At 57.2% G+C, this 21,577-nt stretch overlaps 1 protein-coding gene across 1 annotated transcript; it reads right to left on the reverse strand.

Annotated features, from left to right (window-relative positions):
• On the reverse strand, positions 1-21,281 carry SH3BP1 (SH3 domain binding protein 1). The gene is given in 19 exon segments (XM_037846187.1): positions 1-1,273; positions 10,640-10,734; positions 12,019-12,184; positions 12,515-12,612; positions 13,361-13,477; positions 14,215-14,295; positions 14,398-14,431; positions 14,434-14,478; positions 14,820-14,931; positions 15,679-15,824; positions 16,126-16,216; positions 16,343-16,411; positions 17,013-17,157; positions 17,625-17,701; positions 17,796-17,907; positions 18,158-18,234; positions 19,392-19,496; positions 19,726-19,768; positions 21,041-21,281. Coding segments are annotated over 19 exon segments (1,989 nt in total). The 5' UTR covers positions 21,100-21,281; the 3' UTR covers positions 1-956.
• Between the last annotated feature and the right edge of the window lie 296 nt (positions 21,282-21,577).

Here is a 21,577-nt window from a genome sequence, read left to right on the forward strand (position 1 = left end):
GACAGTCCCACTGTTACTTTATTAAGTCCAGGAGGGTGGGGTAGAGCGAGGTAGAGGTGGTGGGGAAGACCCAGCCCCTGCCCCCACCGCCATGGGCACACAATAAATAAATAACTGGGGATGCGCATGGGGGAGAAGTGACACGGGGAACACTGACAGCACAGGGAGGGGCATAAAAGCCCCCACCCCCCAAACTGTGACCAGCAGCAATGCTGGCCAGTCCATGATCAGGACGGGCGAGGCTCGAGGCCACCGGATCCCAGTCTGCGTGGAAGATGGTATCTTCAGAACTTGAACCCTTATCAAGCTACTGGAATCTGGTCCCCTGGCTGGTCTGTCCAGACCGATTGTCAAGAGGCCACTGGCTCCCAGGCTTCCAAGTCAGTCTATTCAGGATCTGGGAGACCAATGGGTCATCTTTACTTGGTGACCTGATTGTTACTCAGGTCACCAACTGGCCCATCCAGGACCCAACATCGATGAGTCATTATCACTTAGCCTTCTGATTGGCCCACTCAGCTCAGGACAATGGGTAACCTAGACCTCTGATTGGTCAACAGGAACCCAAGGGTCAGGACCTGAGGGGCAGGTAAAGCTCTACCTGTGAGGGGGCAGGGGATTAAGGGCTCAGGTTGGAGGGAACTCTTCGGTTGGCTCCAAGGCCCAGATTTCAAGGATGGGAGGTGACAGGGTGGCAAATAAGGCCACCTGGGTAGGTCAGGCCAGGGTAAACAGGCCAGGGAACGGGTTCTGGGATAGCAGAGTGTCCAGCCACTGCTGGGAAGGGGTGAGAGGGCCTGATAATCTTTCCTGGCTTCCAGCCCCCACCCTCCCAGGGTGCAGAAACTGGGGCCAGGGAGCCAGTGGTGCTTAATGCAGCTCACAACCCATAACCTCCACCCCCGGGGATCAGGGACGGAGTGCAGGGTGGGGCTGCAGTTGCGGGGCAGGCGGGCTCAGTCCTCCAACCCCTCCATCAAGTCTGCGATGCTCTCCACGTAGTAATGGGGCACGAGGTCGTGCTGGCCGGCTGCCAGGTATGCCTGGGCCTCCTCTAGGCGGGAGACGCCCGTGAGCGTGAGCACGGTGGTCATGCTGCAGCGGTGGCCGAAGAGGATGTCGGTCTCCAGGCGGTCGCCCACCATGAGCATGCGGGTGGGGTCCACGCTGAAGTGCTCCGTGATGCACTCAAACATGTAGGGGCTGGGCTTGCCCGCCACCAGGGCCTGGCGTCCCGAGGCAATCTCCACCGCAGCGGCCAGGCTCCCCGTGCCTGTAAGGAGAAGGGGGACCCGGTCAGTGGGGGTGGGGTGGGGGGTGGCAGGGAGGCATCCAGACCCCGAAACTGGGACTCCGGGGAGCAGGCTTGCCGCCAGGGTAAAATTAGACTCTGAGATGAGTCAAAAGCCTTGCTTCCAAGTCTCACTGTAGTCATTAGGAGTAGAGGCCCCAAAACCAGATGTCTGCATTCAGACTCCACCTCTAGAACCTTCGGGCAGGCCTCCCCGGGCTGCTTCCCTTTCTCTAACAGGGCAAGCATCTCATGCAGTTGCTGCAAGGACTGAATGAGCCACGGCAGAGCAAGCACTCAGAACAGGGCCTGGCTCAGTCAGTCCTGCCTGATGGTCACTACATTACTCTGGCAGCTGTGTGCCTTTGGACAAGCCACTTGACCTCTCTGAGTCTCCCTGGACTCGCTGCAAAAGGGCTCCTGCCTTGCAAGGGGCAAGTGCTTTGGAAACGGAAAAGCAGTTTATAAACTGAAGTTGTGGTTGTTCTACAGGAATGTGTGCTCCTGGCGCTGGAAATCGGCACAGCCCTTCTGGAACACAGCAGGGCACAGAAATGTTCACACCTCCAATCCAAGCAGCATCAGCTGAGAAAGGGCTCACAAGGAAAGAATTCAAACTGGAGACCAAAAGCTACAGGCTTGGAGACGTTCGTGGCTGCAGGAACTGTAATAAGCAAAATCATGGAATGCGCCCAAGTATCCAACAATAGGACGACTGTTTAGGAAAATAGTCCTGACACCCAGCCCAATATCATGCCGCGTCCCACAATGAGTCCACTGTACCTGTCTCACAGGCATGTCTTTGTGCCAGAACATTCTGTCTTCACATCAGCTAATGTCTCTGGACAAATGATGACGATGATAATCACCACTTACGAAGCACATTCCAAGGGCTTGGGGCTGTGCTGGATGCTCGGGGAAGTCCATCTTACAGATGAGAAAGCTGAGGCTCACTGACATTAAGTAACTTGCCCAGAGCTGCCCAGCTTATTACACGGCTATAAAAGGATTTGCATTCAGGGAGGCTGCATGCTGGCCTGGCTTTTACCTGCTCAGGAATGCTGAATTTTGGCAGATGGTTGTTAAGCTACCTTTAGAAATCAACTTATCTCAACTTTTACAATTCAAATAATCATTTTAAAAACAAAGGTTGTGAGTCATGCAGCTAGGTGGATGGATCTTGAGCACAACATTTTGAGTGAAATAAGCCAGAAATGAAGACAAACATTATAATGCCTCACTAGTATGGACTAACTATAATGTGCATTGAATCTTAGAGAACAAGTTATCAGGGGAATTCTTCTTGTAAAGGTTCCTAAATTGTAAGCTCTTAGAGCAGTCACATCTATTCCTGAGTTGTAATGGTTCTCTCTCAATTCTGAGATGCTGAGCTCTTGGTATATAACCTGGTCTGTCCCTAAAACTTTGAGTATCTTTGTGATACCTGAGACTCAGAGCTAGAGTTTGGTGGCTATCATGTCAGTATTATCCCAAACAGCAACTGTTAAAAAAGCTGAAAAAGAGTTCAGAATTCAATTAGAGATATGAATAAAGTGGATATGGTTAGGACCAAGGCAAGTCAGACTAATGGGTAAAGGACAATATTGACTATGTTTTAAACCTTCAAATTTTGTGTGAGACCAAAGGAAGGTATGTTTATTTGGTGCAAAATCTGTATTTTCTGTAGCACACCAGATAATTTAACTTGTTCGGTCAGTTTACTCAAACACCGTAAATACATGGAACTTGAAATAGGGAGTGAGATCTAGTTGGTTTGTACAGGTTAGTGTGAAACCTTGATACATCCCAACGTAATTTGGGCAGAGAATATGTATTTGCAAAGCCCCTCTGAGGGACTGGGGGAAAATGTGGAAATATTAAACTTCCCTACCTGGGGAATTACTGCTATTCTCACAAGCATTGGGGACTACCAATTTAGAAGGCCAAACCCTTGATCTTGGGGCTTGCCCTTCTGAAGCTGCACAGGAGAGGCTAAGCCTACTTATAATTGTGCCTAAGAGTCATCCCCAGAGAACCTCTTCTGTTGCTAAGGTGTGGCCTCTCTCTCTAAGCCCACTTGGCTGGTAAACTCACTGCCCTCCCCCCTACACGGGGCATGACTCCCAGGGGATGAACCTGGACCCGGCATCATGGGACTGAGAAAGTCTTCCCGACCAGAAGGAGGAAGAGAAATGAAATAAGTTTCAGTGGCTGAGAGATTTCAGAGTCAAGAGATCATTCTGGAGGTTATACTTATGTGTTATATAGACATCCCTTTTTAGTTTTTAGTGTATTGGAATAGCTAGAAAGAAATACCTGAAACTGTTGAACTGCAACCCAGGAGCCTTGATTTTTGAAGAAGGTTGTGTAACTATGTAGCTTACATGGTGTGACTATGCAATTGTGAAAACCTTGTGGCTCACACTCCCTTTATCCAGTATATGGACAGATGAGTAGAAAAATGGAAATAAAAATTAAATAATAGGGGCAATGGGATGTTTTGGGTGTCCTTGTATTTTTATTCTTTTTTTTTTTTTTTTGGAGTAATGAAAATGTTCAAAAATTTATTTTGGTGATGAATGTACAACTTATATGACGGTACTGTGAACAACGGATTGTACACTGTGGACGACTGTAGGGTATGTGAATACAGCTCAACAAAACTGAATTAAAAAACACAAAGGTAATAAATTCTCAAAATCCATCACTTCCTAATTATTTTACCACATTTTACTCTTGTCTCTGCTCTTGAGGATACATCCCTATGGTGGAAACACTATCTAATGGTGGGCTACTGCATAGCTCTTCCCAAACCCATGCCCAGTGACCACCTAAGCAGCTTGAAATTGGCTGTGGGGCAATATTCACACCACAGAAAATGACAAATGGCACAAAGCACGGCTGCCTGGGTTATTAAACATTTACCGGTGGTAGACTGTAGCCCCTCCACCCGCAGCCTCTGTTTCCCTTACCTTGGTAGCAACATCCTGCTTAGTCAAGCCAAAGCCAGAAGAGCCAAGCAAGCACAGAGGGCAAGAATCCTCAGCCCTGCGGCCCCCAGACGGGGAGGAGGGACTTTGCCAGTGTCACAGGAGCAGGGCAGAGCTGGGCCAGGACTCAGGCTTCCAGGCAGCCCTGAGCAATCCCACTGGGAAGTTCTCCCTGACATCTGACCTAGAACTCGCCTGCTTGTTTTCTTAAGAACTGGGTAGGGAAGAAAAGTCATTTGCCCCTTTGGTTACAGATTCTTTCCAAGATGGGAAGGGCTGGGCTGAGTCCCCCCAAAGTGTATCCCTGAGCTCAAAAACAGCTCCAGCTCAGTCAGCTCTTTATTTTCCCACCAGGACATTCATTTATTCCTGCTTCCTTCATTCAGCTACTATTTACTGAGGCCCAACTACTACAGGCCAGGCACTGGGGATGGAGCAGGGAACCCAGTGCAGGTCCCCGACCTGGGACCCAGCATTCTAGCAGAGCAGTCTATGAACATGACTCTGCCCCTCAAGATCACCCCTTAATTGTCTTGTCTCAGCATCCTGCAATCCAAGGCTGTGGCCTGGCATGCTGGTGGCGTATCCCGAAGACAGCTCAAGTGGCTGCCACATGGCAATGAGGTAAACACACAATTTAGATGGCTCATGAGGGGCAGGGTGTAGGGGGAAGACATGCATTATTTCAGATTTTATGCCTAACAGGGGTCTTTATTATTTTTATACCATGCTGTTTCAAAGCTGCATCCTTTGTGCATAAATGTCGCGGCACTGCTGGATTTGTTAAGCCTCTGCCTCCCCCTCTAGGCTGTGGGAATGACCAGCAGGGCCTGGTGGTGGGGGCTGGGTTCACCCAGGAGGCAGGTGCTGGCAAGTGCTGGCAAGTCTCCCCAGCTCCTCACCCCCACCCTTCCTGAGCCTCAGGGGGCTTCTAACCCACAGCCTTAACCTGAGCTTTGAGGCCTCCAAGGAAAACCCACTTTTCCTAGCATGGTCTAGGACAGGCAGGATTATGGGGAAACTGAGGCTGAGGTGGTCACACAGGAAGTAGGTCCACAGCAAGGGTAGGACTAACCTAGAACTGTATCAGCCTGATACTGATTCTACCAAGTCCTGGTCCCAGGGTCCGCCCCTAGCTCTTTGCCCTGCAAGAAGCATCCTCCAGGCAGCCCTCCCGGATCTTCTCAGCTCCAGACCATCTCATCGTCATACTGCACTAAGTCTGATCATTCTCCCTCAGGTGGAACCGGTAAGGTTAGTAGTATTCCCATTTTACTCCCAGGGCAGAGGTGCTTGAGGAGGTTATGTAATTTAAGATTGCAGACCCGGAATTGGAACTCGAACCCAGGTCGCACTCCACCTTCCGCATTCCCCACGCACTTGACTCCATCCTGCCTCCGGGAACGGCGCTCCAACCCTCCTACCGGGACGATCCTTCCAGGCTACGGCCCCAACCCTCTAACTCCACTTCGATGGCGGGTCGGCACAATGACAGGGGCCCTTGAGGTCGGTTCAGGAAGGCCAGGGTTGGAAGTGGGGAGCTCCGGATTCCACCAGCCACTCCCTAAGCCCCGGTGGGCCTCGGTTTCCTCATCTGTCAAACGGGGAACCCACCGCCGCCCCTCGCAAGGCGGTGGCTGCAAGAATTACTGGAAAGCGCGAGGGGCTCTCCCTGGGTGGGGAGCCTCCCCCTCCCTGCCCGTCTCCCCCCATCCCGCCCCGCTCCAGGTGCGGAGATGAAAGCACAAGACGCCCCCTCCCCGCACCCCGTTTCCTCGCCGGCCCGGCGGCTCACCCGGGGTCCGGCTCCCGTCGCTGAGCGGGTGCCAGGGGTCGCGGTCGGTGGCCACGAGCAGGCAGTCGGGGTCGCGCAGGTGCGCGCACGCCTCGCTTAGCTTGGAGAAGGAGAAGTGCTCGTCGTAGCCCACGAGCACGGCGCACACACGCGGGGCCGCGCCGCCTCCCGCGTCCTGGTCCTCGCCGGGGTCCCCCAGCACGCGCAGCCCCGCGGCGCGCAGCTCGGCGCGCAGCCCCTCGCCGCCCAGCACGAACACGGCGCCCGGCGCCTCGGGCGACCCGGGCAGGCGCTGGCGCAGCAGGCGCGCGGCGCAGAGCGCGGAGCTGAAGAGCTGCTCGGCGCGCAGCCCCCCAAAGCCGAGGCGCGCGAAGCGGAGAGCCAGCTCGGGCCGCGCGCGCCGGCTGTTGTTGCTGACGAACAGCGTCGCCTTCCCGGCCCGCGCCAGCCGCTCCAGCAGCTCCGGGGCGCCCGGCACGGCGCACTCGCCGTTCCACAGCACCCCGTCGCAGTCGAACAGGACCCCCTGCGCCCGGCCCAGCACGTCCCGCACGGCCGCGCCGCGCAGCCGCTCGCAGGACGCCATGCAGCCAGCTGGCCACTCGCACGCCCGCGCCACGCACGGCGCGCTCGCCCGCTGCTCGAGGCTGCCAATCGGCGAGCTGGGTGGGCCCGGGGGCGGGAACACGGCCCGGCCCGCGGCCAATGGGGACGAGCGTCTCGGATTGGAGCGAGGCTTCAAGGATCTCGACTAACCTCTCAGAGGGAGGGAGGCTAGGAGATGTGCGCTCTTCTTAACCAATAAGGAGCTGCGGATGCCCCGCGTCCCCCAGCCAATCCAAAGCTCCAGAGAGCAGCTTGCTAGGAGGAAAGCGGATGCTAAGGGGGTGTCATCTTTGGGTCAAATCTTGCTTTCGGAGACGTGTACGCTCCAGTTCTGAGCCAAAGCCTGAGAAGCTTGTAGGTTTGGTGGGGCCAGAGGCACCTGGTGTCAGCTGGGGCGCTGGGACTCATACGAGACGAGCGATTCTCCATCCTGGCTTGTGCAGTATGATTTACATGCTGTTCTTATATATACAGTTGGATGACTTTTGAAAGAAAATTTTTTTGAAAATATTGGTGCGTGGCTGCAGTTCAGAAATTCGGATTTGATTGTTTTGGGTGGGGCCTGGGCAAGTGTGTTTGTTTCTTGAATACCCAAGGATTCTACTGTCAGGTCAGGGAGGGCAAGCACTGGGCAAGAGGGAGGCTGTCACAGGAGCACCACGGGAGGGAAGGAGCCAGTTGCCCAGGGTGGTGATTGGCTGGCCTGGCTTCTGATCTGGTGGCAGTTTGCAAGTCTTGAGACCTTTCAGAGCCAATGGTTTAAAGTGCAGGAATGAAGGATGAATTGTGGCTACACAATTCCAAAGGTGTACATCAACCCCAGAGAAAGCTCTGAAGACCCGACTGACCTCCAGGAGCAACTGGAGCATCAGAGGCCAGGGAAGTCACAGTCACCCAGCCTTTGATGCTTTAGCTTTCTATTCCTCAGTGTCCCAAGCCTTTTGCTCCTGGCGCTTGGATAGGTGGTCTCCTTGGCTTGGTATGGTCTTCCCTTGAACTTTTCACAGTCTTCCCTTTCCCTTGACCTGCCAGCTCCTGAAAGACTCCCCTTAGATATCACCTCCTCCAGGAAGCCTTCCTTGACTACATTTCACACACACACACACACACACACACACACACACACACACACACACACACACACACACACACACACAGAGCAGTCTGGGCTAGGCTACATGTCCTGCTCCTGGGCTCCCAGTGCCATGACACTTGATTCTAATTGTCAGTTCTCCTGCCTGTCTGTCAGGCAGGGTGCAGGGCTTTTGGGGTACAGGGCTGAGTCAGGAGCCTAGCCCAGGGTCTGGCTCAGAGCAGCTCTCAGGGAAGGTTCCTTCCCTGCCTCCTCTGGGAACACTGCAGGGTGGGACAAACAGCACCAACAGCAGCCAACATTTATTGTTTGCTTCTGTATGCCTAGGGTGGTGCCTTGGTTTTTACATGGGGTGTCTCTTTTAGTCCTCAAAACAGCACTTGTCAGGTGGAAATTGTGATACCGTTTCCTAGATGAGGAACTGGGGCAACGAGAGGTTACGAGTTGCCGGATGTGAGGCGCAAGCCTCGGCTTTGGCATTAGACCTGGGTCCTAATCCCAGTTCCGTGCCTCATTTGCCAGGTCACCTTGGCAGGTCACTTCCTCCTGAGCCTCAGTTTCCTCACCTGTAAAAAGAGGTAATGCATCTGCCTCCTGGGAGAAAATTAAATGGAAATGATGCGTATAAAAGCACAGCGTACAGCGTATGGTGACTGCTAAAAACGTTGCCTGTTGTTTTTTCAGACAGGAAGAAAGGAGGCAAAGAATACATAAGTGTTTCCCCTTTATGAAAGTGGCTTATTTATTTCAAGGACAGAAAATAATACTATCATTTGGGCAGCTGTTCCGGTTTTGTCCAAAAATAATTTATTTATCAGCCTTACAAAAAAGACATCGGCAAGAGAAAAATAAATGTCCTGTAGGAGCAGGCAAGCCTCTCCTTCCTTCTGGCAGCTCCCCTGGGACCCTGCCAGAGGGTGGGGAGTCGGATGTGGGGCCCCCAAGCCCAGGGTGGAAGAGGAAAAGGTCTGGAAGTGGGGAGACTGTCCTGAGTCCTCCTTTGGGGCCCAGCCCATTGGGCACCGAGGCACTTGGGGGCAAAAGCCGGAGGCCCCCAGCCCTTGGGAGATGTGAGGGCCATGTCCCAGGAGTACAAGGTGGGGAGGGAGGGAGGGAGAGCTGCGGGCTAGTCAAGCAGGAGCTGCCCCCTCAGTCAGTCTCTGAGGGAAGGCTTCTGGGCCAGGGCTGCGGGGGGCTGGCTGGGGCAGGGGCCCCTCCCTCCTCGGTGGCGTCCCCGGGGTCCATCTGAGCAGACGTGCTCAAAACTCTCGGGCTGGGGGAGGCTGGCCCCGGGGAGGCTGGCCCTGGAGAGGCTGGCGAACGGCGGCTTTGGCGTCGGGCAGGCTGGGGGAGCGTGGGGGGCAACGGGGGCGGCACTGTGGGGGCCCGGAGACTGCTGCCCACCAGGCGGCGGGGCAGAGCCTGGGGGGTCACGGAGCTGCCAGAGCCAGGGGGCGGGAGTGGGGCTGGAGGCGAGGAGCGGGTGCTGGGGACCTGGAGGGGTGGCATGGTGGGCCGGGCTGGCGCTGGGCGCTTGGCTGTGGAGGAGGGAGAGGGCGGAAAGTCAGCATCCACACTGCTGTGGAAAATCCACCGAGCTTGATCCCACCCTGGGAGCTTGCTCTCGGCCGTTCCTCCTGCTGGGACCGCTGTTCCTGCAGCTGGCTCCTCACGGATCAGGTATCCCTCCAGGCATGTCCCTTCTCCCCCTACATCCCAGCGCCTCTGTCACACTCTCCAGTTTGAGTTTCTTCATGGGACTTGTTATCCTCTGAAATTATCTTGTCAATTTGTATTTGACTTGATTACTGCCCCCCACTAGGACGTGACTAAGTGAGGGCAGCTTCGGGGCTCTGCCTAGCCCGGTGTTGGGCACTGAGCAGTGTTCAGTCCGTACTTGTTGAATAAGTGAAACCTGCCTCCCCCGGTGACACTGGGTCTTGCTCACCTCCTCCAAGAAGCCCACCAGAACTACCCCGCCCAGCTCTCAAACATCCCACTCCACAGCTGAGGGGCTCTGTCCAAGCTCTGCCTGCAACCCACTGTGGGTTTGGGGCACCTCACCTGGCCCCGAGGCCTCAGTTTCCTCCTTGGTGACATGGGCGAGGACCCGCTCAGGTGAGTGAATAGCCCTCCTTGCCCATCTTCCAGAAACATGGCTAGAAGCCCCCTGCCTCCAGGAAGGGATCCCTGGGTGACCTGCCCGGCTCCTGCTGGCCCAGCAGCATCCGCAGCTGCTCTGCCTTCTCCAGCTCTATGCTGTACACCCAGGCCCCAAACTCCAGTGCTTCCAGGGGCCAGCCCAGAAGAGGCTGGGTGGGCCTCCTGCCTGTGCTTCGTCACCCTGGTGAAGATGTCCCGCCTGAACCCTTGGCTTCTCACCTATCTGGCTTTGAGCCAGGTGAGTAGGTGAGGGCGACAGACTTAGAAGGAAGCCTCAGATTCCTTCCCAACACTACCTCCTTCAATGCCCTCGGAAGGTTCCCTCCTCCTGCTTCTCTGGGCTTCTTGAGGGATGGGCTGCAGGGGCCTTAATGTGTCGATGGTTCACCTTTATCAGGCATTTACTCTGTGCTGGGCTGAGCCAGACACTCCCCTTCCTCATCACCTAATTCCCCAAACAGCCCCACAAGGTAAGAGCAGTTATTTTTCCCATAACACAGGAGGCAACTGAGGCTCAGACAGCTGAAGCCTGTCCAAGCTCCCACAGCCAAGAAAGCAAGGGAAGTGCAACCAGAATTTTTAACTACCTGGATCTCTGCCTCCCCTGGAAACATGGCTGGAAACACGGGATGACCTGGGATGGCCCAGCACCTCCCTCTGTCCACCCTCTGTCCCCTCCCCACCCAACATAGCCAACTCACTCCTCCGAGCTATGTCCTCCGTCGGGGCGGCTGTCTCTGAGGGGTTCCGGTTGATCTTGGGGGAGGCTGGTCTGGGGGGTGCCTCAGACTCTGTCCTGCTGAGGGAAGGTGAGGGTCAGGGTCAGGCTTGGTCATCTCCCTGGAGTCTCCCCTGGGAGACTCCTGGCTACCAGGTGGGGTTCAGCCCCTTCCAGGACTTGTTTGCCATCGCCCTGAGGCTGTGCTTCAAACCGGTCCCCAGCCAGGCATCCCTGGGAAGATCCTTCTGGCACTGGCCAGAGTTTTGTGTCTGCTGAGCTCCTGGCTGCCATATGACTCCGTAGCGGCTCCCATGGACCCACAGGATGGGGAGGGTACCCCACCTGCCTGGTAGGTAACGCCGGGGTGCAAGGTAGAAAGCAGGGCCTCCCCCCTGCCCTTGGCTCTTGGCTTCCATGTGACCCTTAAGGGGTGTCCTGGCCACAGGAGGCCAGAGAGCAGCTGGGAAGTAGACGGGGTCCCGTGGCTTGTTCCACACTTTCTCCAGGCCCCTGCTCCATTGTCATCTCCTCAGCTAAAGTAGCTTCCCACTTTATCTCCTCCCCTGCTCTATTTTCCTTTAGAGCACTCATCACTGTTAAGGTGGAGTTGTCTCCCCCAAAAAGAGATGTTCAAGTCTCTGAAGTGCTGAAGCTGCAAGCCAAGGAACGCCCAGGATGGCTGGCAAAGCACCAGGTTCTAGAAACAGGCCAGGAGAGATCCTCCCCAGCAAGTTTCAGATGGAACCTGGCCCTGCCTACCCCTTCATTTGGGACTTCTGGCCTCCAGAACTGATAAAGAATTTCTGTTGTTCTAAGCCTCCCAGTTTGTGGTACTGGGAAACTGAGACGAGCTGACATTGTTATGCATCTGTCAGTATCCTTGTTTATTATCTATCTCGCACCGTCCCCCTGGGAAGCCAGCTCGAAGCGCAGCATTTATCTGTATTGCCCATTGGAGAAAATTCGTGGTTTGGGTGATGGTGTGAACTGAACAAAACTTGTTTGGTACAGAGAATGTACAGTCCTAAATGACCCTTCCAGAAAAAAGGATCAAAGAAGACTAGAAGGTCTTTACAAATTCCGAAATGATAACCTCCCTATTTCCCTAAGTCCCCAGGGCCTAAAGGAGCACCCAGCTCATAGTAGGGGCTCAGCAAATAGCCATTCAGTAAATGAGGGAGAAAATCAGAGGATGGAGAGAACATCACCTCCAAGGCTCCACCCCAGCCACGCAAACTGGGAAACCTGGTCTTTGGGAGAAAATACCAATCATTGCATTCCCCCAGATGCTCATGGAAGCCCTCAGGCTGGGCATCTCTGGGGTCAGGGTAGGACCCATTCATAGCCCACAGTCCTCACCTTTCCTTGGTCGCTACTGAGGCTGGGGCCGGGGCTGGGGCCAGAGCCAGAGTGGCAGCTGGAGTGGGCATGGCAACAGTGGGCAGTTCCTCAGAGGCTGGCCTGTCACTGACCTTGTCCTGGGGGACGAGGGCTGAGAACAGGCCTGACACGTTGAAGTTGATATCTGGAGAAGGAAAGGAATGTGTCTTGACTTTCAGAGCCTTTGCCAGCATCCCTGCCGCAGCCCATCTCAGGGCTACTTTCCCTGCCCCCTGGAATGCTTCAGACTGTGTGCAGCCTTCCCGCTCTCACGTGAGCCTCACAATCACACGAAGCAGGCAGGAGCATCCCCATTTTACAGATGAGAACCTGAGGCTCAGAGTGGAGAAGCAATTTCCTCCAGGCCTCCTGGTGAGTTTGCAGGGCTGCCAGGAACTGAGGCTGGGTGTGGGGGGCCCCGCGATGGGCAGTTGGAGAGCACCAAGGGGTGCAGTTCCAAAGGCAGGAGCTTTACCTTCAGGGAAGAGGGTGTCTGTGTTCTGTATCAGAGCCTCGACCACACCCACCACCTGGATGGAAGACACTGAGGCTGCATCTAGCTGGGCTTGGTCCCTGGAACAAAAAGGGAGAGAAAAGGGGTCATCCATTTAGCAAACTCTCAGTCACCTCAACTTTGGCTGGCCCTAGGCTGGGCAGTGGGGACACAAGGATGTGTCAGAGTCCCTGTTCTCAAAAACAAGTCAAAATAACTAGTTGGTGGCAAATATGTTGCTCACACACCAAATTTTCCCCTTCATTCTCCGATGTCAGACATCACTAGCCAATCATGAGTCCTTCTCCTCATAGATCTTGGCTCTAAGCAGCCCCTACCAATTACATGCACTCAGCACACAGATGGACTCTTCTTGCCATCCATGGCCAAGTGAATAATTATGACCTCTCACATATCACAGCACTTCACAGTTTACAGAACACTTCCTCAACCATTATCTCATGTAATCCCCAGAGCAAAACCCTGGAAGCTTGTATAATTTCTCCCCCATTTTACAGATGAGGAAAGGAGGCCAGAGAGGGCTCCAGGCACATCTATGGGAGGTGGGGAGCAGAGTTAGATCTCAGGGCTCCCAGCACCCCGGGGCTGCCAAGCACCCCACACCACCATTACCCAGAATGCCTATCTCCAAAGCCCCGTGTGGTCCGTGGTCTCTTCAGGCTGCTCCTTGTGGCAGCCTCGAGAATAGGTGCGGCTCAGCCCACTCTGAGAATGGGAAAACTGAGGCTCAAGGGAAACAAGCAGCAGGTGGTTGGGGTGGGGGCTGCCTCCCACTGTCGCCATCTTCCCCCAGCCGTGACCCCTTACCCTTCTTTCTCAGGTGGCCACAGGAGGTTGGGCCCCAGGACGATGGCAATGTTACTGGGTGTCATCTTGTTCACCTCCTGCTCCTCGGCCAGCCGGGCCAGGAACTTCATCAAGTACCTGGGGAGGCGGGAGCAGGGCTGGGGCCAGGGTCAGGGCATCTTGGGCCAGGAATGCCCATCAAAGCCCCAGAGGCCTGGGAATTTTTCAGTCTGGGGTCTCCAAAGAGGGGAAAGCTACCAGACAGTATGGTTTTAAAATGTTTAAGTTAAATTAGCTGACCTGCAGAGTGCTATGTGCCAGGCACTAAGCTGAGCTGAGAATCCTCCCTGCTACCCTCTGGGGGAGGGACAGTTATGGTCCATGTTTCCCAGATGAGGATGGTGAGGCTCAGAGAGGTTAAGTCGCCTGCCCAGAGCCACACAGCAGCAGAGATGGGTCTTGAAGCCAGGCAGTCTGGCTTCAAAGGCTCGAGGTATATGTTTATTTCAATGTCTAGTATAAAAAAGTATGACTAACACATCGAAGCTGTGTCCTCAGAAATATTCCTTAGGACAAGGCGAAAGGAGGTTTTTTGAATAAAAGAGCAAGTCAGTTTAAGTCAAATAGTTAAGACAGTGATAAAAAAGAAGGGCTGTGGACATGGCAGAAGGTGGGGTACCCTGTCCTGGCCTACTCCTCAACCACTTTTCAGATGGGGAACCAAGCCCTGGAGGAACCAAGGCCTGCCCCCGGGCACACAGCCTGCTGGAGGCAGGGCCAGTACTTGAACCCAGGGCCTCTGAGTCCCAGCTGGGCTCTGGCCACAGGAGAGGCACCTGAGAAGGGAGGCCCTGGGAGGCAGGCTCGGGGCTCACCTGAGGTTGCTGAGGTTCTCGGGGGGCAGGCGGCCGCACACCTCTCGGAGGGCCTCCAGCCGGGCCCCTGGTTCCTTCAGGCTGCGGGGCGGTGGGGAGAAAGAGAGACCAGGTGAGCCAAGCCCAGGGCTGCACCCCTGCAGCCGCCTCCTCTCCATCCCTCCCCTCCCCCCACATCCTCACCTAGCTGCCCTCATCCAATCATCATAGAGGTCAAGGTCATGAGGGGCTCAGGCAGCTCCCGCAGATAAGACTTGAGGGCACCTGAAAGGGGGAAGAAGGTCAGAGGCAGACACCGGGGTTCCCACCCCATTCCCGAGTACCCAGCTCTCCCCATGGGGAAGGCGCCTCCAGCCCTTGTTCACACTAAAGTGTCTACATCTGATAGTTTCTTTGAGAAAACGATGAAGGCTAGAGATCTTGTTGCCAGAAAAATGTATATACAAGGGGTTCAAAATGGACCCCTCACACCCCCACCCTGCGAAAAGAACCCTGTCTCCTCATCGGAACATCAGACCTCAAGTCCAGCTCCCAGGGGGTCATTTTAGTCATTTTAGGCAGCTGTGTGGAGCCCCCCCCATCCCAGGGCTCCTTGGAGCAGGCACCTGCCACAGCGTGGGGGTCAGAGCAGAACTCCTCCAGGCTGCGGGGGTCCGAGGCCATCGTCTGCTTGAGGCGTTTCAGCACCGAGGCGCCGGCGGCCAGGCGGAAGAGGCCCTGGTGGGAGAGGGAGCAGGTGGGGGCCATGGAGGGGGGGGGGGGGGGGCCCCTGACTGGGGGCTCTGGCTCGTGTGTGGCCCGGGGTGAGTTGCTGGCCCTCTCTGGGCCTCAGTGTCCCCATTGCTCTGGTGGGCAGGGGGGATACCCTAGGATCGGTGGAGCCCTTCAACAATCAGGGTCTAGGATTCTGAGCAGAAGGCAGGGGTGGGAAGTCTGGGAGGAGCTGGGAAAAGTCTCGGGAGACTGGTGCTGGGTGGGAGTGGCAGGGGAAGAGGGAGCCTCAGCAGGGTTAGAGAGAGGGCTGAGCCTGACTTTGAGTATTTCTGGCCTCCTAAGGGTCCAGCCTCAGGTGAGGGACCCACGCCCTCATGTAATGGAGATGCACGGGTCTGTTAGGGACCAGAATGTAGCAAAGACACACTTTGGAGTTGCTGGTTCCAGCGCCACCTTCCCATGAGGCTCTGGGCATGTTTACCTCTTTGCCTCTGTGCCCCCTAGTAAAATGAAACCAATGAGGTCTCCTTCCAAGAGTTATCGGGATAATTAACAGGGCAAGTAATGCAAAGGGCTTAGAGCACAGTACCCAGCCCATGTGGGCAGCACCAAGTGGGAAGGCTCATCAGTTCAGCAATACCAGGCCGTGCCTTCTCCCAGGGGCCCGAGCTCTCAGGTGGAATTATGGGTGCCTCTGGGACAGAATGAGGAACCCCATGCTCCTGCCCCACCTGCCCCGGTGGGCCTCACCTCTTCCTTCATGCCCTCGGCAAGCAGCATCATGACGCAGGCCTCAATGGGCAGGGCAATGGCCCGGCCCAGCCCCTGCAGGTGGCTTCCCAGTGACACCCCATACACCCTGGAGAAGGGGGCAGCCGCCATCGAAGGGGAGGGATCTGCAGGGACGAGACGGATCAGAGGCCCAGGGCCCTGAGATGAATCCAGTGCAGTTCCTTAATCTGTCCACTTCCATGACCACCCCACCTCCCTTCTGCCCCATAATGGTTCTCCCAGCCCCAGCCCTGCCCGCTTCCTTCTATCTTCCACGCAGCAGCTATAGTAATCTCTCCCTCACAAATCTAATCCAGACTTCCCCTGCTCAGAACTCACCCATGGCTCCCTACTGCCTCTCAGGGTGAGTCCAAGCTTCGGTCAGGGCAGGGGGTCAGAGGAGTGGGTGGTCCCCCGTGTTCATACCTGCTCGGCCATGGTTCTCCCGCAGCTCAGCCAGGGCTGTGTCCAGGGAGCTCAGGGATTTGCGATGATAATCGGCCTGAATCTCCAGGAGCTGTGGGCACCAGGGGAGACCCCCGGGGTGGGGGCGGGGGGAGAGAAGCTGAGCCTGCCCCAGGGTCCAGAGGAGCAGAGCCCTCCCTCCCCCATCTCACAGGAGGTCCCAGTGGCTTGGACTCACGTGGATGAAGTAGTTGGCATATGTGTCCTCCTTGGTGGCAAAGTGGTACAGGTCAGCCAAGTACTCATCCTTGGGGGCAGAGGGGGAAGCTGTGGCTTGGAGGGGTTGGGGACTCACCCAAGGCCACACAGCCGGTACACAGAGTGTCCCAGTCAACTCTCCTCTCTGCCAAGGTTTTTACTTGGGCCAGTTCACAAAGAACTTTCTTTTTTTCTTTACTAGAGAAGTTGCGAGTTTACAGAACAATCATGCATCAAATACAGGATTCCCGTACCACTCCAGCACAGTCTTTCTTGAGCACCTTTCATGGCTTCAAGTCCTCATCTGTGTTCCCATATCCTTCCTTCACTCATTCACCCTTCATTCATTCATTCACTCACTCAGCAAACACTCTTCATTCATTCATTCTCTTAGCAAACACACAAGGCTCTGGGGAGCAGATCAAGACCCTGCCTCTGAGGTGTGATGTATGTGGTGTAGACAGAAGAGGCTATGAGGTAATGGCTAAGACTCAGACCCTGGAGCCTGACTGCCTGGGTTCAAATCCGAGCTCTGCTGCTTCCTAGCTCTGTCATGTTGCCTCTGACCTTCAGTTTCCTCATCTGTGAAATGGGACGGTTCCCACCCCTTCCACCCCCGCACATCCAGGCAACCCCGAGTGGCCCCTCACCTTGCACTGCTCCACCTTCCTCTTCAGCTCCTCCTCCTCCTCCTTCAGCGTTTCCACCTTGTTGGCGGTGGCAGCGTGGCTGTAACTCCCGGGCCCGCCACCCAGGCCTTGACCGCTGCCTGAGTTCTTGGCTGCCTGGCTGAGCCTGGAGATGAACCCGAGGCCAGGTGGTCACTGGCCCCGCCGCAGGGCCAGAGGCCTGACCATCCAGGATTCTGGGGCTTGCGGACACAGGGGCCCCAGTGGCCCTGGGTCTCTGCTCAGCCTGAGCCGTGAGTGCTCGGGGGCCCCCCCTGGTGGCGGGCTTGGTGCTCACAGCTGCCCAGGTCCAGGGAGGAGGGTGGTGGGCAACCCAGGTCCAGGGATCTTGGAGGATGGCTTACGGCCGCCTAGGTTTTGGGGTCACCCCAGCACAAGCCTGGCACACACTGTGCACAGAGGCACCCACGTGTGTTCTCATGGATCAGGGGTGCACACGTGCACCCAAGTACACAAGCCGCACACCCAGCGGGCCCTGCAGGGAACTCCTAGTGTGGGACGGGCCTCGAAGCACTGGGGCCATCTCTGTGGGCTGGGCAGGTACAGACCCCACCCAGCAGCTGTGGCCCCCACCTGCTCTTGAGGGTGTTCCAGTCGGACACCAGCTTCTGCAAGCTTTTCTTGTGCTTGAGGATGACCGGCAGCTCCTCCTGGGGGCAGGCAGGGGAGGGGTTCAGTGGGCTGGCTGGGGGGACGCACACAGAAGCTGGGAGCTGGGAGAGCTGGGGGCAGGGCCAGGGTCACCTCACTCAGCCTGCTGAGCGGCTGCAGGACATCCCTCTCCAGGGTCATCTCAAATTCAGCCAGAGTACAGGCCAGCTGGTTCTGTATGGCACAGCTCATCTCCAAGGCCTTCCTGTGGGAGACAGCACTCGATGGACCCAGAGCCCTTCACTCTATCTGGAAACACTTGGTGGGGCTCCCCCTCCCCACCACCTCCTTCCCCTCCTATGTCTGCTCTGTCTTCACTGAGCCAAACAGTGTCCCTGGCCTAGTCACCCCCGAGCCTCCCCAGCTCAGACACCTTGCTGACCTGGCCCTCCTCCCAGTCCAGATCCTTCTTGGTATCCCCCATGCCGGAACCAGGCCCCCCATGCCGTGCTCACCCCATGCTGGAATCGGGGTCCAGCTCCTTGAAGCTCTCGGCCATCGTGGAGGACAGAGCCATGAGGGGAAGCTTCTTCTGCAGGGAGAGGTGGGGCCAGCTGTGAGCTGAGTATCTGTGCCAGCCTGTTCGGCCTCTGCACCCTGCCTGAGCACCCGGCAAGCCCCTAGGTGTAGGCAGGGGAGGCAGGAACCCAGCAGGGCCACAGTCACAGTGGGGAACGGAAACAGGATGGTGACGAGGTATGGTGGGGGTGACATCTCCTTGTGATTGTGAACAAAGTCCCCACCCATCTGGGGTCCCTTTCTCTCTCCCAGCAGCCACTTGATTGGGAAGGGAAGGACAACCCACCCTCAGCACCGCCTGGGTCACTGGGATGCAGAGGGGACAGGAGCTTGCCCAAGGTGGCAGATGGAGGGAGAATGGAGGAGCTGGGAGCACACCCCAGCCTCTGAGTGGGGCTCTTTCCCCTGCTCCAGGGCATATGTGGCCACTGCTGTGCTCAAAACTGTCCATGGCACCCCATTGCTCGCCACCCCTCACTCCCTCTCAGTGCTGTGGCCACAGTGAATTGTAGGCTGGTTCCCAAAATCTGGCCACGCTTTCCCACCTAGTGTTAAAGAGAGCACTAGCTCTGAGATCAGAGACCAGGGTTCAAATCCCCACTTTGTGACTTCCTAACTGCATGACCTTGGGTGAGACACTAACTCTCTAAGCCTCCATTTCCTCATCTGTACAACGGGGCTAATGAAAGGAGCTTCCTAGGGTAGTTGCCAGGATTAAGGGAGATGATGCATGAACTTATCTTAGCAACAGCATAGCAGTAATCACTAAATCCTGACTGATCTCATTCACACTCCAGCTCAAATGTTACTTCCTCCAGGAAGCCCTCTTGGGCTGCCCCAATGGAGAGAGCCAGCCCTATAGGTGCTAATTAGAGAAGTTCAGGTACTGTCACAGGCCTCGTCTTGGCTCATGGGGACTGGTGGTGTAGAGGGAGATGGGGTCAAGAAGGGGTTGGGGGAAAAGACCAGACCCCAGGAAGGAGAAGCACGAATGAGGGGCCCTGGGACAGAGCAGGCTTTACCCTCTTGGTGCCAGAGGCTCCAAATGGCAGGGAGACCCCAGCCCTGAACTTGCTTCCCATAGCACAGGGGAGACCTGACTTAGCCCAGGCATCACCCAGAACCCAGGTCTCCGGCTGGGCCCCTCCTTCCCGAGAAGACCCCACTCACCACCCGCTTGTCCATGTCGGCCCCGCTCTGGCCCTGCAGACAGGCCTGCAGCCGTTTGTGGACGTTGTGGGCCGCGCGCTTGGCTGGCTCCAGCCGCTGCTCCACCTGGGAGGGGTGCAGGGGTTAGGGAGCCCGGGAAGCTGCTGCCCTCCACCCCACTGCCCTTTTCCCCTCCAGGGCAGGAACCATCTTTCTCTTCCCTCCTTCTGGGGACCCTATGGTCAATGGCTCAGGGATGACTCAATCTGGGTCCCCAGCAGGCCTCCCTGCCCGGACCTCTGCTCAGCCAGCCTGCACAGACCTGCCAGCCCCTGCCGCCCGCCCAGGCACGTACCTGCAGCAGGTCCTCACCCAGGAACTCAGCAGTCTCCGGGGTGCTGCGGTGGGGAGAGAGCCTCTGCTGGACCCACCCAGGTTAGGAGCCCCCTGCCTCCCCCACCCCTCACTCTCTGCAGGGGCACCTGGACCCCACTTGCTTTCAGTGCCCATCCCAGGTGGGGCCCGTCCTGGGTGGCTCATCTGCCTCATCCCAGTCGGAGCACATTCCATGGGGGCGGGAATAGGGCACATGGCTTTTTCCTCCTCCACCCAGGGCTGTGCCCCGAGAGTGGGCAGACGAAACCAAAGGAGGGGGCAGGGTGGGGGCCACCCCAGGGCCCAGCCTTGGAATGCAGGGGCAAAGCCTCTCTCTTCTGCCCACCCCCCAAATCCTCAGTGCATCCTGGGGACAGGCGGCCCAGGCACCCCAAGAACGGGAAGTGTGCACGCTCCAGGCTCCTGGGCTGTCGGTCACCTGGACTCTGGACTGTGCCTGTGGGCAGGCCCTGGGCCTCTGCCCTGGGACACGAGGGGACACAGAGGCTCAGAGCAAGGTGACCTGACTGCCCAGGCTCCATGGGGAGTCTGTGCCGGGTGTGAGACTAGAACACAAGTCCCCTCCCTTGAGCCCAGAGAATGGGGAACTCTTCAACTCTGGGGGAAGAGGAGGAGAGAAGGCAGGCTCTCAGTGAGCCCTCAGAGGCTCCCCAAACTTCCGGCCTAAGCTCCACAAGCTCAGAGGCTGGGGGTGGGAACCAGGAGACCTGGGGCCGTTTCCACCTGAGTCTGGGAAAAGCAGAAGCAAGACAGAGAAGCAGGAGGCCTCTGGGCTGGTGGGGGCCTGGGGAGAGGGACACAGCAGGGCAGGGGCAGGCCCCTCCTCCCACCAGGCCAGGACCCTGATCCTCCCCTCCCCCAAGGCCTGGGGCCCTACCTGCCCTCCCCCTTCCCCCTCTCAGCAGCTAGAGATGCTTAGGGTTACCTATCCCCATTGTCCAGAGGGAACAATTGAGGCCCACTCAGAGGCTCCGGAGACAGAGAAGACCCAGGGTCCTTGATCAGAGAACTTTCTGCCCCCGCATTCCCCTTCAATCAACAGTGGGGGGGGGGCACCCCTTCCCCCAAAGCCCAGCTGCTCTCCAGCTCTGCCTGGGAGGTTGGGGTAGGTTTAGAGGGGAGGAAGAGAGAGCAGGACTCTGGTGGGTCACAGGGTGGCTGTCCAGCTGTCCTCAGCTCCCCCCCCACGCTCAGTCGTCTCCCACCCCTCCGCCCTTCCCCCCACCCAAGTCCTGGAGCGGGGACTGGTTGGTGGAAGGGGGGGTTACACTCACCGTCCCAAACTGCCCGTCTGGGCCAGCTGCCGCATGCGATGCAGCTGCCTCTTCATCATCTTGGGGGCGGGCTGGGGGCTCCGGGGTCACGGGAGACGGGGGGTCGAGGGCCCGGGCAGCCCCCCGGCCCAGCCTGGTCTGGCCGCCGCGCCTCTCTCGCCCCGATGGGGGGCGGCGCTCTCCGCTTCCTGGGCCGCCGCCGCGCGCTGCTCTCCTCCCCGCGCCTCCGCGGCCCGCGACTCCGCCCCCGGCCCCCAGGTCACTCCTCTCGCCAAGTTCGCTTCTCCTTCGGCTCGGTCTTCCGGGCCCCCCGCGGGCCCCGGCCCGTCCCCCCGCGAGTGTCCGAGCCGCGGGCCGCCCGGCCGGCCACAGGTGGTGGCCTGGCCCCTCCTCCCCGGCCGCGCCCCGCCCCGCGCCGGTGGGTGGCGGGAACAGGTAAGCCCGCGGCCACCCCGCCCGCAGCGCTGAGTATAAATAACCTTTGCACCCCTCCAGAGGGAGAGAGGGTTTCGGGCTGAGGAGGAACAGGCCAAGGAC

The sequence above is a fragment of the Choloepus didactylus genome, chromosome 8, assembly GCF_015220235.1.
Source record: "Choloepus didactylus isolate mChoDid1 chromosome 8, mChoDid1.pri, whole genome shotgun sequence".
Lineage (NCBI taxonomy): Eukaryota > Metazoa > Chordata > Mammalia > Pilosa > Megalonychidae > Choloepus > Choloepus didactylus.